Source organism: Musca domestica, unplaced genomic scaffold (assembly GCF_030504385.1).
Source record: "Musca domestica strain aabys unplaced genomic scaffold, Musca_domestica.polishedcontigs.V.1.1 1, whole genome shotgun sequence".
In the NCBI taxonomy this organism is placed as follows: Eukaryota; Metazoa; Arthropoda; class Insecta; order Diptera; family Muscidae; genus Musca; species Musca domestica.
In genome coordinates, this window is record NW_026712114.1 from 15,093,694 (window position 1) to 15,113,181 (window position 19,488).

Sequence of the window (19,488 nt, forward strand, 5' to 3'; positions counted from 1 at the left end):
TTCCATTCGGCAAATATTAAAAAATTAGCTCGGCGTGAAGCCATTGAAATTCCAAAAAGGGCAAGAGCTTGCACCGCAACGGAAAGAAAATAGACTCAAAAGAGCTAAAGAGTTGCTTCGCTTGGCCGAAAGTTGTGAGCTGCTGAATTTGGTTTTCTCCGATGAGAAAACATTCGAAGTCCACCATTTTGTAAACAAACAAAATGATCGTGTTTACTTGCCAAAGAGGTCAGCTGAAAATGTGCACCTTCGGTTGGCCACCAGAACTCAAGCACCGGTCATGGTAAGGGTGTGGGCCGCCATAACAGCCGATGGCCGCTCTCCGCTCGTATTAATCGACCGTGGCATCAGAATAAATACCGAATATTATCGCGAAAATATTCAGGAGGATGTATTGAAGCCTAGGCACGCACACATTTTGGCCGCAGACCTTGGGAATTCCAAAAGGACTCAACATCATCGCACTCAGCACGCACCACCTAAGAATGGTCACAAAATGAGGTACTTCGCTTCATTTCCAGCGCACAATGGCCACCAAAATCTCTGGATACCAATCCGTTGGTCTATTGTGTCTGGAGTATTTTGGAAAGCAAGGTTGGCACTAAAAAATACCAACGTGTCGATCACAAAATACCGCTGAGCATAATTCGTGCCAAAGGTGACCAATTCGAACAAATCTAAACTTATTCTAAAATTTGATGCTATTTTTGTTGCTTTCATTCAATGAAATTAAAAAAAGCAGTAAAGAAAGACCTAAAGTCGGGCGGGGCCGACTTTTTAATACCCTACACCACTTTGCTAATTTAGTAGAGCTCCACATAACAATTAAAAGTTTTTATGGGAGAATTCAATCATACACCCTATGATTATAATTTAAAATTCAAAGGACTAAATATGCCGAAGCATATTTTTAAATTCGGACGTGTATTGCCCATTTGGTGCAAAATTAATTTGAAATTTGATAAAGATATATATGGGCGCTATATCCAAATCTGAACCGATCTTGATAAAATTTGGCAAGGGTATTTCTGAGCTGCATTTGATATATTTCTCCAAATATTGTTGTTACAGAGTGCATATTACGGCTGCGGAGGACGAAAATAACAAATTGGATGAACAATACATATGTGAGCTATAGCTATATCTGAACCGATCTTCACCAAATTTGACATATTAGCTTCTAGACTCAATTCGGCCACAAGTGCCAAATTTCATCCCATTTGGACAAATATTAGACGTTTGGTGCACAAAAAAAATCGTAAATCGGGTGAAGTTATATATGGGAGATATATCCAAATCTGAACCGATGTCGATAAAATTTGGCAAAGATATTTCTGAGCTGTATTTGATATATTTCCCCAAATATTGTTGTTACAGAGTGCATATTACGGCTGCGGAAGACAAAAATAACATATCGGATGAACAATATATATGGGACCGATTTCGATCAAATTTGGCATACTTATTTCTAGGCCTAATTTGGTTGTATGTGCAAAATTCCATACTATTCGGGCTGATATTACATGTTTGGTGCACAATAAAAGGGAAATCGGATGAACGTATATATGGGAGCTATATCTAAATTTTGACCGATTATCTCCAATTTCAATAGGGTTCGTCCTTGGGAAATGATATGTGCAAAATTTCATCTCAATCGGATTATAAATGCGACCTGCATTTTGTTCACAAGAATACATGGACAGACGGACTGACATGCATAAATCAACTCAGAAAGTGATTTTATGGAGATCCTCAAAAGTAACTATGGGTCTATCTCGCATCCTTCTCCATGTTAAAAACAAATGCACAAAGACATAATACCCTTACCACTATGTTGTGTAGGGTATAAAGATTTAAAAATTATGGCGTTTGACTTTCTTGCAGTTTTTTTATTTCACCCTGTAATTCATACACTGCAATAATTTGAGAGTTTCCAATTTATCCACGTTGTCCCATTTATTTTGCTGCAATTTTAGATTTCAGATTTCTTTACGAAATCGACTTTGTTTTATCTATTCAACCACTTACTTCTTTTGCATCTTGTCGAATTTCGTTAAAATTTCAAAAGAACAACACATCTGAATGGCGAAACAATTAGTTAATTCACACGATGCATTCGCCATCGATGTGAGCAAATATGTAGTTCTTTGCTTTTGGCCAAAGTGAAAATCTGTTGATACAACGAAAAGCATTGTAAACATTGACTGGTATTGAATGGGTGCGTACGGCAATTGCATATACTCGTTAACCCAACACACATTTTGATAACCGCTTTTTTGAGTTTTTAAAGAAGGGAATAAATAATTGTGAACGCTAAATATAAAGTTATCCTACCGGGTTCGAAGATTAATGCTAATATGAGTTTAACTCCCTCCCAGGTCTAAATGCCTTAAATTATTTGTGAATTGCTTTGTAAAGCTTTAAATATACCTTTACAATGCCACTACATGAAAGTCTGTGCAAGCATCCATCTGAGCCATATCCCTCAATTATTCAATGTTACCTATCTATCAAAATCGACTAAGAATTTTACGCTGATCAAGAATATATATACTTTGTTGGGTCTGACATGAGTATTTCGAGGAGTTACAAACGGAATGACAAAGTTAATATACCTTCCATAGTATGGTGGATTGTATAACAAAACCAAATGGTGGCCACAAATAAATTTACTCGACCAATACCAAACAGATTAAACATTGAACAGCAGCACACTCAAACTCCTTCAATCATCCAACCCCCACTCATAATAGGTTAGCCAAATCCCTTTTAAACAACAAATTGCCACTTCATTTTCCTCTAAAAACAAGGAAACATAAAAAAACAGGACAAGAGACCAAGGACTGTTATAATTGTTCATAGCCTTCGAATTACTCTGCAGCAACAACAGTGGCTAACCAGAAATGGAGGAAAATAACAATTACCGGAATACCAGATCCACAGATAATATTGTTATGTCCATTTTGGGTTGAATTACGAAAGGGGGAAAGATGTGAGAGAGAAGAACACACAAAAACAAAACCAGTAAAGAAAGTCTTAAAGTCGGGCGGGGCCGACTTTATGATACCCTACACCACATTGCTAATTTAGTAGAGCTGCGCATAACAATTAAAAGTTTTTATGGGAGAATTCAATCATACACGCTATGATTATATTTATAATTTAAAATTCTAAGGACTAAATATGCCGAAGCATTTGTATCTTTTAAATTCGAACTTTTATTGCCCATTTGGTGCACAATTAATTTGAAATCGGATAAAGATATATATGGGAGCTGAACCGATCTCGATAAAATTTGGCAAAGATATTTCTGAGCTGTATTTGATATATTTCCCTGAATATCGTTGTTACGGAGTGCATATTACGGCTGTGGGTAACAAATATAACAAATCGGATGAACAATATATATGGAAGCTATAGCTATATCTGAACCGATCTTCACCAAATTTGACATACTAGCTTCTAGACAAAATTCGGTCCTAAGTGCCAAATTTCATCCCATTTGGGCAAATATTAGACGTTTGCTGCACAATAAAAGGTAAATCGGACGAAGTTATATATGGGAGATATATCCAAATCTGAACCGATCTCGATAAAATTTAGCAAATGTATTTCTGATCTGCATTTGATATATTTGCCCAAATATTGTTGTTACAGAGTGCATATTACGGCTGCGAAGGAGAAACATAACAAATCGGATGAAAAATATATATGAGAGCTATAGCTATATCTGAACCGATTTCGATCGAATTTGGCATACTTATTTTCAGGTGCAATCTGATCGTATGTGCAAAATTCCATACTATTCGGACTGATATTACACGTTTGGTGCACAATAAAAGGCAAATCGGACGAAGATATATATGGGAGTTATATCTAAATTTTGACCGATTATCTCCAATTTCAATAGGGTTCGTCCTTGGACCAAACAAATGATTTGTGCAAAATTTCATCTGGATCGGGCAATAAATGCGACCTGTACTTTGTTTACAAAAATACATGGACAGACGAACAGACGGACGGACGGACGGACGGACATGCATAAATCGACTAAGAATGTGATTCTATGCAGATCATCAAAAGGAACTATGAGTCTATCTCGTTTCCTTTTGCCTGTTACAAATAAATGCACAAAGACATAATACCCTGACCACCTTGTGGTGTAGAGTATAAAAATAACAATGACTACTGATAACATAATTGGACTAAAGTTTTCTGTTTATATTTTCCTTTATTTTCGGTCAAGGTTATTGGGATGTAAGCGGAAATATATAATCAGGAATAAGTACCAAAAGGTGTGAAGATATTCTGTGTAGAATAAAAGTGAAATTGGGACTATTGAATTTGTCTGTGGACAAAAAAAAATCGGTAATATATCTCACGCTTGAATGTACGTACTTTAACAGAAGAGGTTGGAGAGTATATACCTTCATCCTAAAAACTTTAGGTTAGGTTAGTATTATTACAACAGCAACAAATGTTTTAAAAATAATGCACTATTTTTACAAGAAAGTCTATAAAAATGCTATTTAAACACCCATAATTTCTTAATTGATAGTTCATAAGTTTGCATTTACGGGCAAGAAATCATAATAGCGTTCCTAAAATTTTTAATTTTCAGATTGTAAATCTCAGATATATATTTAAAATTTCGTGAGAACCAGACGATAATTGCGACCTGTATGTAATACCCTCAACAAATAGTGTTGCGGAATGTAGAAAAACTTTAGAAATGTACAATTCAAAACAAGTAAGCAACACTACAATATGTTCGAAGTCTCCTTATATTCAAAACCATTTTGGGAGATTTCGTTTTTGAAATAATATCAAAGAGGCCCGCCCAGAGGTTATCCTTAGTTTTTTGACCCGGAGAATTTGGCCAATATTTACGCACTCCGTAGTGTTGTTAAGTATTCAAAACTATTTCACAAGAAAGTTGAGGTCTATTTTACAGCTAAATATAATCCAATAGTCATACAAAATGCTAGACTCCTTCCCTGTCCTTAAATCTCTTCTGATACGAAATTCCGTGCCAAGCGACTACACAATTAGGAAAAATTATTTTTTTTTTAGTCCAGGCTTTAATTCTGACCCTAACCCTACCCAGATGCAAAATTTCGTGAGGGTCGGACGATAACTGCGATATGCATATAATACCCTTAAAACGTAGTGTTGGAGGGTGTAAAAATTTAGAAAATTTACAATTCAAAATTTTAAGTCAAATTGAAAAAATCGGATTCCAAATTGATGGTAATTGTGAAAATCGGCCCAGAGGTTTTTAATTTATAAGCAGAATAAATAAGATCAATTCTTTTACATATATATTGTACCTATTTTGCTATATATCCGATTTCTTGGCTATTGGCATCACTGTAATGGCAAGAAGTTATCTCCTTATGTATTTGTGATTTGGCTGGGATTGAAAATATTCGCGGTTAAGTGGAAATTTTCATATTTTCTTACATACAAGTTAGGGTCTAGTTTACCCGCTATTTATTATCCGCTGGCCGCCCAAATTGGTAGGTTTCTGCCCACTCCATGTAAATTTTCGCGTCGATTGGTTCATAATTGTGGCCTATAGAGCAACTGCAAAATCAGGATTTTTTTCTGTTTTTGGTCTATTTCAACCCCTAAATATTATGCGATTATCCCCAAAAACAATAGGGTTCTATTCTGACCCTAACCCCACCTCATTTTGAATTCCGCGAGGACCGGTTCATAATTGCGACCTGTAGCTTCATTACAAATTAACATGGACAGACGGACGGTCGGACATATATAGCTAGACCGACTAATCTCGGCGAGATAGGAAGATCCATATATACTTTCCTATGTGGGAAACCAATATTTCGAGGTGTTACATAATTTTTGGCGCAATCAAACTTATAATTCCCCCACACATAGTGTTGTAGGGTATAAAAAATTGTAGGACAAATTGAAAAAATCAATTTCAACCCCTAAATATTGAAGAAATTTATAAAAAAATTACTCGATTTTTGTCCACGAAAAATGTTGACATGGGATTTATAAAATGTTAAAAAATACCGATTTTCGCCAGAAGGCCGTTAGAGAACTTTTACTAAAATTCCACAAATTTTTACTTCAGAAGGCCCTGAAATATAGAATTTTTATGAAAATTCACGATTATTTGCCAGAGGTTCTTGAAAAAATGTAAGAACTTGCTCCAGAAGTTCATGAAGAAAAGTTATAGAAAATAACATTTTTGAAAATCTATAAAACCAGTTATAAAGTATCAGTCGGTTTTGCCGACAGATGTATACCCTCAGCCATACTCTCATGTGATAGGTTTTAGGTTCATCTAATACCGATAAAAATATGGGTATTGGCAAAATGACAAGAAAATCAAACATTTATATCCAAATTGTATGCGAAATCATAAATTCCCTATTCAGGATTCTTGTTGAGCGAAATATTCAGATATAGCAAGTTGTAAAGAATCGCTTACTTGTTACCCAAGTTATGACAGATAAATATATTTAAAATTATGACCCTTTGTGGATGAGGTACCAGAAGGGGTTTCGAAGATATATATATCATCTTTACAACAGATCTTGTGTTAGCAAATATTTTTGTATGTGTGAAATTTGAAGAGAGTTGGATGCTTATTTCGCTTCGTTCAGTGTTTTGTGTTTCAAAATCTTAAACCCATCTTTATAACAGATCTTGTGTTGATAGAAATATTTAGATTTGCCTAGTGTGAATGGAATCAGATGTTTATTTCGCGTTTTATGAGCTTCATGGATATTCAAAATGTTGGCACTTTGTGGGGAATGTACCAGAAGGAGTGGGCCGATATACCCCATCTTCGCAACAGAAATAATGGGATCTGTGAAATATGAAGAAAACCGGAAGCTTATTTCCGATTTTAAAATCGTTTTGGTTATTCAAAACTTTGACCGTTTGTGGAAGAAGTGCCAGAAGGAATGATCCGACCTCTACCATCTTTATAACAGATCTTGTGTTGATAGGAATATTAAGATGTGCCTCGTGTGAATGGAATCAGTTGTTTATTTCACGTTTTATGAGCTTCATGGATATTCAAAATTTTGACCCCTTTGTGGAGGAATATTTTTTTGAGAATGTCGACCTTTTGTTGGGGAGTTACCAGAAGGAGTGGATCGATATTGTCCATCTCCGAGCTAGATCTAGGTTTGATAAAAACTACGATATACCAAGTTTTTACCAAATCGGATACTCGCTTCGAGAGTTATCGTGCGCACCAGCCAGCCAAACAGACAAACGGATGGACGGACGGACATTGCTAGATCGACTCCAAATGTCCGGATTAAGTTCAAAGAGACTTAGGGTCTAAAACCGTTATTTCGGTGATGCACGTTTTGGCCGTATCAAATGATATATGCCCTCTTTAGCCATATGGTTGGGGTATAATAATTCCATCGAATTTGGGGTATAATAATTCGATGGACGGACGGACTGACATTGCTAGATCGACACCAAATGTCATGAAACGGATTTGGTCAAAAGAGACCTAGGGTCTAAAACCGTTATTTCGATGAGGTACGTTTTGGCCGTATCAAATAATATATATTCTCTCTAGCCATATGGCTGAGGGTATAAAAATACAAAAATACATACCTAAAATACATCTGAGTAAAATTGTATCATCCTACTTCATTTCGTTCGGAAGAAAGGGTGAGGTCTAAAATATTTTGTCGAGGAGTTAAAAGCGAAATGACAAACTTAATATACCCTCCATACTATAGGGTATAAAAAACTATTTTTTCAAGAGGTCCTTAGAGAAATGTTATATAAGAAATCCACAATTCCTAAAGATAGTATGCTCATCAAGCATATATTATCATTTTGGGGTCTAAAAAATAAAAATAATTCGCCACGTGTTTCTCTGAAGAAAAGTGTTTAATAATCCAAATATTTTGGGCATGATGTTCGTTTATGAAATTTTTCAAAAAAAAATCCACAATTTTTCGCATCACCTTACCCACAGTTGTATTGGTGTATGTTGCCACATGACCCACCCCAATTTTTCATCTCATGTTTTTCTAATTGTTTATTTTTTATTGTTATTTAACAACTTTTGCTAATAATCTCTTGTAACATTTATTTAGCTGGCCAAACGTTTCTCTCTGGATTACCTGGTAAGTACAGCTATAATGCCGAAGAAAAAAGAAACAACAAAAACAATTGTCCCAAATGTCTGTGGCAATCCTCATGTTCTATCTTCTAATCGCCAAAGACCCAACTTGACCCTTTTTGTTAATTTATTTCAATTGTCCATGGGCCATAAAATCTACAAAAGGGGTTAAACAACAACTTAACACTTGGAAGGTGGGCGATTTTAACGAACAAATTACCATCTTATCGACTTGGCCAACCAGCCAGACACATAGTCAGGCAGCCAACTGTTTGGCAATGTTTGTTGTTTCCCCAACAAATTATTTTGTATTTTGTGATCATAAATCCCAAAACAATTGAAATTAAAATGTTGAGATTTTCGTTGGGGGGTTAGAGTTTAATGTTCTGCGGTGGGTGTGATTCTTTTCCATGAACCAGCATTTGTTTATGCTAGACTTGAAGCTTTTCCATACGATAATTTCAATAAATTTTATGACTAGACAAAAATAAAATTCATTTACATATTTTCTTGGAACAAATGTTCGAAAATGTTTAAACATAATTTATTATTATATTTTTATTTATTAATTCTTTGCGTGACTTATTGATAGCCAGCCCAAATGTCCGAAAATGGTAATCTTGTAATTTATTATTAAGAAAATCTATGTATGTGGGTAAAAGCAAAGAAGGGATTTCGAAGATAGTGTTAAAAAAATGCATTTATGCCAAAGATGTAATATGATTCCACCCCTCCACATAAATTAAATAATAGGGACATAAAACATATAACCTGAGAAATCAAAACCAAACATCTTTCGAAATAGACAAAAATTAGCTTTTTAGATTGGTCAGAGATTAGCTCAGCCGTCTCCAGAAAGGAGACACGTGTATAGGTTTTTTGAAGGTTAATGGTTCCTTTGAAATCCGCTCATTTATATATACTTATAGTTTACTGGGAAACATTACTGATAAAAATACAAGAATTATTTTGGTCGAAATGTTTAACCCTCAAGCGAGCCACACTAGGGTCTTTTTGGTCCTTTTTATACCCGAATAAATCGTTTGTGTCTCCTACCATCGCTCGTTACCGTAATACTGGTAGCGCACCCCAACGTCAAGGAAGTGGACGGAAGAAAACAGCAACATCAGCAGAAATGCCTCGAAAAGTAAAGAAGCGACTTCAGCGAAACCCGCCTCGCAGTGCCCGAAAAATGGCTCGTGAGCTGAACATATCGCAATATTCCATTCGGCAAATATTGAAAAATGAGCTCGGGGTAAAGCCATTGAAATTCCAAAAAGGACAAAAGATCTTTCACCGCAACAGACAGAAAATAGACTCAAAAGAGCTAAAGAGTTGCTTCGCTTGGCTAAAAGTGGTGAACTGCCGAATTTGGTTTTCTCCGATGAGAAAACAATCGTTATCCAGCAGTTTGTAAACAAACAAAATGATCGTGTTTACTTGCCAAAGAGTTGAGCTGAAAATGTGCACCTTCGGTTGGCCATCAGGGTGTGCCGCCAAAAACAGCCGATGGTCGCTCTCTGTTGGTATTAGAATAAATGCCGAATATTATCGCGGTGTATTAAATCCTTGTGCGCGCAAACATTTTGTCCGCAGACTTTGGACATTCCAATTTGGACTCAGCACCATCGCATTCAGCACGCGCCACCCAAGAATGGTTACAAAATGAGGTTCCTCGCAGTGGCCACCAAAATCTCCGGATACCAATCCGTTGGACTATTGTGTCTGGAGTATTTTGGAAGCAAGGTTGGCACTAAAAAATAACATTTCATCATACACGCTATGATTATAATTATAATTTAAAGTTCAAAGGACTAAATATACCGAAGCATTTGTATCTTTTAAATTCGGACCTGTATTGCCCATTTGGTGCACGATTGATTTGAAATCGGATAAAGATATATATGGGAGCTATATCCAAATCGGAACCGATCACCATAAAATTTGGAAAATATATTTCTGAGCTGTATTTGATATATTTCCCTGAATATCGTTGTTACGGAGTGCATATTACGGCTGTGGGTAACAAATATAACAAATCGGATGAACAGCATATATGGGAGCTATAGCTATATCTGAACCGATCTTCAACAAATTTGACATACTAGCTTCTAGACCGAATTCGGTCCTAAGTGCCAAATTCCATCCCATTTGGACAAATATTAGACGTTTGGTGCACAATATAAGGTAAATCGGACGAAGTTATATATGGGAGCTATATCCAAATCTGAACCGATCTCGATAAAATTTAGCAAATGTATTTCTGAGTTGTATTTGATATATTTCCCAAAATATTGTTGTTACAGAGTGCATATTACGGCTGCGGAGGACAAAAATAACAAATCGGATGAACAATATATATGGGAGCTATAGTTATATCTGAACCGATTTCGATTCAATTTGGCATACTTATTTTGAGGTCCAATCTGATCGTACGTGCATAATTTCATACTATTCGGGCTGATATTACACGTTTGGTGCACAATAAAAGGCAAATCGGAAGAAGATATATATGGGAGCTATATCTAAATTTTGACCGATTATCTCCAATTTCAATAGGGTTCGTCCTTGGGCCAAACAAATGATTTGTGCAATTTCATCTAGATAGGGCAATAATTGCGAACTGTACTTTTGACGGACGGACATGCATAAATCGACTCAGAATGTGATTCTATGCAGATCATCAAAAGGAACTATGGGTCTATCTCGTTTCCTTTTGCCTGTTACAAACAAATGCACAAAGACATAATACCCTGACCACCTTGTGGTGTAAGGTATAAAAAGGACCAAAAAGACCCCTTGGGTAACTCCCTTGAGGATTTAAATGTTTGACCAAAATTATCACCGTATTATTATTTGTAATATTGCTCAAGACTTTTTGAGCTTAAAATCGGGAATCTTAATTCAAAAATTGAAATTTTGTCTTTGTGTTTTTGATATAGTCTCCTGGCCTCGTTTGATTTTCTCAATTTCCTTCAGTAACGGTATAACCCTCATAAAAATTTTTTGAGGTTGTCGATTTGCTATAATTCAAGTTTTCTCATGGTGGAGGGCCCTACATATTATTATTTTCACTTATTTATTCTTTCCAAAGGGAGAATTCCCTATGAATAAAAAATAAATACATTTCTGCTCCTATCTCATGAAGTCGTTCTTTTAACCAATAACTGAAAATTGTCATCGTTCTGTTTCAATAACCAACTGATAATCTCATTAAAAAACACTCGAAGACCAATTAACAAAGTTGTCTATTTTAATCGCTTTACAAGCAACACCATCAGCCTTTTTCTGACCAGAAATTCAACGCAATTTGTTTCTAGATCCCTTTTGAGCAGTTGCGAGAACAAATAAAATTATCATTCAGGGAATAACCAATGCCAGTATCACTTCCAAGGAAAATTTAATTTCCGATACATATGCCAGGCATTATTTCTGGTGATGGTGGAGGCTAACAGACATAAAGGACCACATGCATACATACACACACAGACACACCCGTTCTCACTCCCCGAAACTTTATATTAATGGACTTTTTTTTATATTTTTTCATTCATTCGACATTAAATAGACATACGTTTTTATTCGAATTTAACTGAAGGATTGACCGGTCACCTTCCGCCTAAACATTTGATAAGGGCAAAAAAAAAATACACAATATTGCGTAAGGATAATAATAAAATGCCGCACTTATACCAAACAATTCACTTACATTTTGTTAACATCCTATCCTCTGCTCTCAAAGAGAGCTAGAGCTAGAGCATGGGCGTTGTAGAACCAGTCCATAAAAGTCCAATGTTCATTCGAAATAGACATATATAAAAACACTTATAATGACATAAAATAAAAAGATATCCTTAAAATATCCTTACATATGTCAGTGTAACCAACAAACGAATAAACAAGCCGGCACGTCCTTTGACCGGGTAATCCCTCATTTAAACATTTCACTTCAATTGTTTAATGGCCCAGTTCACTCCCTGTCTCCCAGCAATTGAAGAAGCCATTACATCATTTGTTCGTATCCCCATTGCCTAGCTATTACTCATGCCATTCGTCCATTCATTCATTTATCCATCCACCCACCCACTCATCCTTCTGTCCAGTCTGGTCTACAGACCTGCAAGCCATTCATATTCTTGGAATTATTATTGTGACTTATGAGCATTAATAATTTATTTATTACTAATATTTATTCTGTGTAAATTAAATAGAATTAAATTATTTGTGCATGTGTACGAGTATGCAAATAAATATGTTCATATGTTCCGGACATCGACAGACACCCACACAAACACTCACCATGTACGTTTGTTGTTATGGCCATACGGGATGAAGATGATAATAAAAGCATAATAAATATTGGGATGGAAAAAATTTAATAATTCGAAACAAAAATATTTATGGAATAAAGAGATAAATGAAAATAATTTGATATTTGAACAAAGTGCTACCGATTTTCTATCAGAAGGTCAACTGGTCTTCTTTGAGGAGACCAAATGGTCTTCTCTGAGAAAAAGAGCAACTGGTCCTCTCTGAGAGAAAGGGAAATTGGTCACCTTTGAGAAGTGGAGAATAACTGGTCTTTCCTGAGATACCACCTGGTCTTCTGAGGAAAATAACTTTCTCTCTTTCAGAGAAAGACCACCAGGTCTTCTGAGGAGGATAACTGGTCTTTTTTGAGGAGACCAACTTATCCCCTGAGGAGACCAACTGGTCCTTTCTGAGGAAACAAACTAGTCTTCTAAGAAGAGACCAACAGACCTCTATGGTACCAACGTGACTTCTCGGAGGGGACCAACTGGTCTTCTATGGGATGAACACCTGGTTTTCTCTGAGGAGACCGACTGCTCATATCTGAGGACTGAACATTCACTGGTCTTTAATGAGAAGACCAACCTTCTCTAAGATAAGGAAGCAACTAGTATTCTCTGAGAAAAAGGCATACTGGCATTCCATGGAGAAAACAACTGGTCTTCCATAAAGAGAAGACCACCTGCTCCAAGACCAACTAAGAAGGAAAAAACATGTATTTTTAAGGAGATGAACTAATATTCTCTAAGGAGACTGAGGAGACTTACAGGTCCTCTCTGAGAATACCTCGTCTTTGAGAAAACCTTCGGTTCTTCTACGAGAAGAACTTCCGCTTCTCTATGTGAATGAGAAGCTCAAAAAATAGGAGGCCTTGAGCTCTGCTATGAGAAGACTTCCAGCTCTCTTCTATGCGAAGAACTCCAGCTGTCTTCTATGGGAAGACCTGTAGCTTTCTTCTATGCGAAGACTTGTAGCTCTTTTCCATGCAGCTCTCTTCTATGCGAAGACCTCCAGCTCTTCTATGGGAAGACCTCCAGCTCTTCTATGGGAAGACCTCCAGCTCTTCTATGGGAAGACCTCCAGCTCTTCTATGAGAAGACCTCCAGCTCGTCTATGAGAAGACCTTCAGCTCATCTATTAGAAGACATCCAGCTCGTCTATGAGACATCCAGCTCTTTTATAGACATCCAGCTCCCTTTGGCTCTTATAATAGTAGAACGTGCACTTTTTTATTAGAAAACCTTTCGCTCTTCTAAGACAAAACCTTCATCCGCCATGATTTTGTCAGTTCAACCCAATATCGATAATTTCACAAAATATTATCTTCACAATTTTGCTATTTGTTGCAAACGATTGCCGATGACATTTGCTTATCATTTAATTACAAATGTTAATGGCAATGCAAATGAGTTCACTTACTTCATTTATGGCCGATTTGTCCCCATTATTTTGATTCGAATTTGAATGAAATCGTATCTTCGGATTCAGGATAAATGAACGATGATTATTAATTTGTGGCTTCAAGGATACTAAATTGTAAATTGTTGTGATAACACAAGTCGGCAAGGACATGTTCGATGTATTAGCACACAAATACTGATTGCTGAAAAATTAATTTTAATGAAATTTTAGGGAATTAACCAGTTAAGCAGGTCAAGTGAGGTTTTTGGGATTTTAATGAAATATATGTAATTTGAATTCCAGGTAAAATTTATTGATAATTACACATGAGGATAGCTAAGGAGGTAAGTAGATTTAAATAGAGGCAAAAAATAACAAAAACAAAGACAATGACAAAGGTTCTTTGAGGTCCAATTTTAGACCATTCTATAAGAAGATTTATTTGAAGTCTCTTATAGAAGAAAAAAATTATAAAATTTCCTTTGAGGTATTTTTTATCAAAGGACCTCGTTTGGGATGTCCTATGCCTCCTTTGAGGCCTTCTGAGAAAATGTTAAATAAAAATTAAATTTATATCCCTTTTTTTCATGGATAGCTCTCTTTCAAATTGGACAACACCAGCACCCTGGATAAACTGATGAAACTGGAACTTCACAAACACGATGAGGAAATACGAAATACCGTAGATCGAGCAATCAAGGAGATGAATGTAACCAAAATCCTAGATGACATCAAGGCAGTATGGTCCCAAATTAAGTTCGATCGGGAGTCACATCTACGGCGCCCAAATGTAATATTACTAAAAGTCTCGGAAGGACTCATCGAAACCTTGGACGATAATCAAATGCAGATACAAAATATAGCCACTTCCAAACATATTGACTACTTACTGGAAAAGCTCAACTATTGGCAAAGGGTATTGAGCGGGGTGGAGTTGTTCATTGCCAATTGGTTTGAGGTCCAACGTAAATGGGTGTATTTGGAGTGTATTTTCATTGGCTCACCGGACATACGGGCCCAGCTGCCCAAAGAGTCAGAATTCTTTGAGGATATTGATGAAGAGTTCATCGATCTCTTGTCTAAAATTCAAACTGTCAAAATCGCCATGGATATTGTTCTTGAGCATCGTTATGTCTTCGAAGCCTTGGAGCAGCTGCAGAAGCGTCTTTTGATTTGTGAGAAGGCCTTAAATAATTATTTGGAAACCAAACGTTTGGCATTTCCACGTTTTTATTTCATATCCTCAGCCGACTTACTGGACATACTCTCCAATGGCAATAATCCACAAATTATCGAGCGGCATTTTATCAAACTTTTCGATTCCATATTGCGTCTCTCCTTTGCCTCTTATCGCACCAACAATGCCATTGGAATGTATTCCAAGGAAAATAATGAATATGTTCCATTCATCTCCGACGATGGTATTCTGTGTGAGGGACGTGTGGAACTATGGCTACAAATTCTAATTTCCGAAATGCGCCATACCCTCCATGAGATGTTCGGCAAATCACTGCAAGTGCAATCGGAAAAGTCACGCGACAAATGGCTCAACGATTGGCCGGCCCAGGTGGCTTTATGCTGCAGTCAAATCTCTTGGACGGCGGATGTTAATCGAGCCTTTGCCTGGATGGAGGAGGGCTATGAGGCAGCCATGAAAGATTTACATAAAAATCAAATCGTACAACTCAATTCGTTGATCAATCTCCTATTGGGCGAATTGACACCGGGAGATCGCCAGAAAATCATGACAATTTGTACCATCGATGTTCATTCGAGGGATGTTGTTTCGCGCATAATCCAGGCCCGTGTTGATAGTTCGTTTGCTTTTCAATGGCAAAGTCAGCTGCGACATCGTTGGACGGAAGTGGGCGGCGAAGAGGATTCATTGGTAACCGAAGATTGTTTTGCCAATATATGTGATGCCGAATTCCGCTATGCCTATGAATATTTGGGAAATACTTCGAGATTGGTTATCACTCCATTGACAGATCGTTGCTACATTACATTGACGCAGGTAAGTGAATGCAGAACATTTCAAATCAGTTATTTTTAAAACATATATTTTAGCTTCCCTTAAAACAAAAAAAAAATAATAATTTTAGATTCTTAGTGAGAAGCCATATTGATTCAGAGAGCATGTGTATATCTACTTCAGATAGCATTTGTGTATCTTCAGGGTGAGCTCCTTACTTGAAATAAGAAGGGCTACATTTGGTTTAATTTCTGTTAGATTTAAATTTATTGTCTATGAAATCGAATTTAATGCTCCCGACAGTCCCTTCATAAATCTAATCACTGTCCCGTAACTACATAAAACTCTAAAAGAAACAAGTTAAAAAGCAGTAAGTTCGGCCGGGCCGAACTTTGAGTACCCTCCACCATTTGGAACGAATTTGGAAATAAAATCCTGAAAAAATTTTGCTAAAATTTTAAAAATACCGAATATTGCCGTTATATTGGTGCCTATACGACGTGGACCCACACAGGCATTATTTTTCACGAGTCATTAACAAATTCAAATTCGGAACTTGAAATAAACGCGAGTAATGTAGCCAAAATCATCAAAGTATAGAATATAGGGAGGTACCGTTATATCGGAGCTGTGCGAAGACCTGAACCTGCGTAGACAATTTTTTGTCATATTCTGTAGCATCCATTGCGAACTTCAAATACGACATTTCAAACAACTTCGGTGAGTATTGTACCTAAACTCGTCAAAATACCGAATATAGGGAGGTACTGGTATATGGGGCCTATACGAAGACCTGGACCTGCATAGACAATTTTCTGTCACAGACTGGAGTTTCCATTACGAACTCTAAATGGGTAATTTGAAAAAAATTTGGTGAATAAAGACGCTAAAATCGCCAAAATACCGAATATAGGGAGGTATTGTTATATGGGGGCTATACGAAGACGTGGACCTGAACAGACAATTTTCTGTCTTAGGATGTAGTATCCATTGCGATCTTCAAATACCAAATTTTGAACAATTCCGATTAATAATGTCGCTAAAATCATCAAAATACCGAATATCGGGAGGTACAGTTATATGGGGGCTATATGAAAACGTGGACCTACATGGCCCATTTACGAACTTAACGTGCCTACTGTAAAAATAAACCCGTGTGCAAAATTTTAGCCTTGTATCTCAATTCGTTCGAAAGATAGCGTGATTAAAACAGACAGACGGACAGACAGACAGACATCGCTAAATCGACTTAGAATTTTACGCTGATCAAGAATATATATACTTTGTTGTGTCTGACATGAGTATTTCGAGGAGTTACAAACGGAATGACAAAGTTAATATACCCTCCATAGTATGGTGGAGGGCATAAAAAAAAATTAAAAATTATAGCGTTTTATTTTTGTTGCAGTTTTTTATCTCACACTGCAAATATCATAAAAATATTGCGACGTGCCATGTTTGGACTATATTACTTCCTTCACTTTGATTTGTTTGATTTGTTTCGCAAGTTATGACAGACGAAGATGACCTTTTTTGGGAGAAGTCCTAGAAGGTCTTCGAAGATATATATCATCTTCACAAAATATCATATGTAAGCAAAAATGTTTGCATGTGTGAAATTTTGAGAGAGCTGGATGCTTATTCCGCTTTCTTCGAGCGTTTTTGAGCGTATCAGAAGAAATTGTTCGATCCCTATCAACTTTATTACAGATCTTGCGTTGTTGTAAATATTGAGATGTACCAAGTCCGAATGGAATCAGATTCGCACCTGACTGAGCACTGATGCAAATATAAGAACTTAAAGAGTTGGAGCAAAATCCTTTCTCTTTCTGTGCCGCAAAATATATTTTATTTTATACTTTTTTTTGGAAATTTCTCCGAACTCGATCTAGGTTTGATAATAATATTGCGATTTACCAAGTTTAGACCAAATCGGATACTCCCTTCGAGAGTTATCGTGCGCACCAGCCACACAGATAAAAATACCGGCGAACGGACATCGCTAGATCGACTCCAAATGCCCTGAAACGGATTTAGTCCAAGGGACCTATGGTTTAAAACCGTTATTTCGGTGAGGCACATTTTTGCCGTATCAGGGGCATAAAAATATATATTTTTTTTTAATTCGTGAATAAACCTTTTTGTTTCATCACATTTACCAACTTAACATTATCTAATATACAGGGTTGCCCATATTCGACGGACCCATCTGGCAACGCTATAACTTTTGACAGAGATGTCACATCGCTTAATGATATACCGCGTTTAAAGCGTCAATCCAATCAGATTTTTACCATGAACCAATACACGCCACGCGAGCGCTCTGAATTAGTTGAAATTTACATTCAACAGAAGAAGTCAATTGTGAAAACTCAACGTGCTTTTAAAACATTAAAAAAATGTGAGAAGTGCGCCTTCTAAGAACACCATTAAGCGTTTACACGAACAATTTTCGACTGGTAAGGCTCTTTCTAATCCGAAGAGGCCATATAAAAGTCGACCAAGACGATCGGCCGAGAATATCGCTGCCGTACGAGCCAGTGTTGAGAGGTCCCCAAGAACATCCCAAAAACGCCGTTCTCAGCAGTTGTGCATGGCTCGGTCCACTTTACAACGGATTATTCGCATTGATTTGCATTTGTTCCCGTACAAAATTCAATTGACGCAAAGAATGTTGCCTGCGAACAAGACTCGTCGTTTGGAATGGGCCCAAAGAGTCATGGGTCCGTCGAATATGGGCAACCCTGTACCTTGATTAGTACCAATTATTTTAAAACCTTTTTAAAAATCTTCTTTGGCTACCAATTTGGTGCCACAATTCAGCTCAACTTTAATGACCGGCTAAAATATTTCCCAGTCAGTCATTTGCACAGTCCTCTTTCGAAAAATTAACCTTGTCTTTCTTGCCAGTCGTTAAAAAAAATCACTTTTATTTTATTTCCGTTCAAAATCTTTCGCCATAATCCAGCAATTATTTCATAAAGTTTTCCATTAATCTTCGTTGCCCCCACTTAAAATGTTCCCACGAACAGCAGCAGTGCAGAACTTAAAACCAAGAATCGCTCCATTTAACTATCTCTTGATGCCCCAACGACCCTCAGCTCTTGGTAATCTGTAGCCATTCACCACGAAATTCCTGTAAAATTTAACCAATGTTCATTTCACTTCATTTAATCTTTGCCCGCTTGCCGATGCCGGAAAATGGCTTTACTTTTCAATATTTCATATTTATGTTTAATGATTTTTACTGCGTTCTTTTTTCCGATTTTTCTTCTTTCTCGCTTTTTTTTTGGGTGTCTTTCTTATGCATAACTTTGCTGTGAAACGAAATCCGCCTTGCATTCATGCAAAACCCAACACCAACCCACGCACACACACACACACACATGAAAAGTCATTGCATCTTGTGATGGGTGGCGCCCCTGCCGGGCCAGCTGGTACTGGCAAAACGGAAACCACAAAAGATTTGGGACGTGCACTGGGTGTAATGGTTTATGTATTCAATTGTTCCGAACAAATGGACTACAAATCCTGTGGTAATATATACAAAGGTCTGGCCCAGACAGGAGCATGGGGCTGCTTTGATGAGTTCAATCGCATTTCCGTGGAGGTATTGTCGGTGGTTGCGGTCCAAGTAAAGACCATACAGGAGGCAATAAAGGTTGGTGGT

General features: G+C 36.9%; 1 protein-coding gene across 1 annotated transcript in view; it reads left to right on the forward strand.

Annotated features, from left to right (window-relative positions):
- Nucleotides 1-19,488, forward strand: part of LOC101893329 (dynein beta chain, ciliary) — a 118,072-nt gene that overhangs the window by 67,914 nt on the left and 30,670 nt on the right. The window contains exons 18-20 of the mRNA XM_059124302.1: nucleotides 8,109-8,138; nucleotides 14,442-15,860; nucleotides 19,213-19,479. Of these exons, the coding sequence (XP_058980285.1) occupies nucleotides 8,109-8,138; nucleotides 14,442-15,860; nucleotides 19,213-19,479 (1,716 nt within the window). The remainder of the gene's footprint in view (nucleotides 1-8,108; nucleotides 8,139-14,441; nucleotides 15,861-19,212; nucleotides 19,480-19,488) is intronic.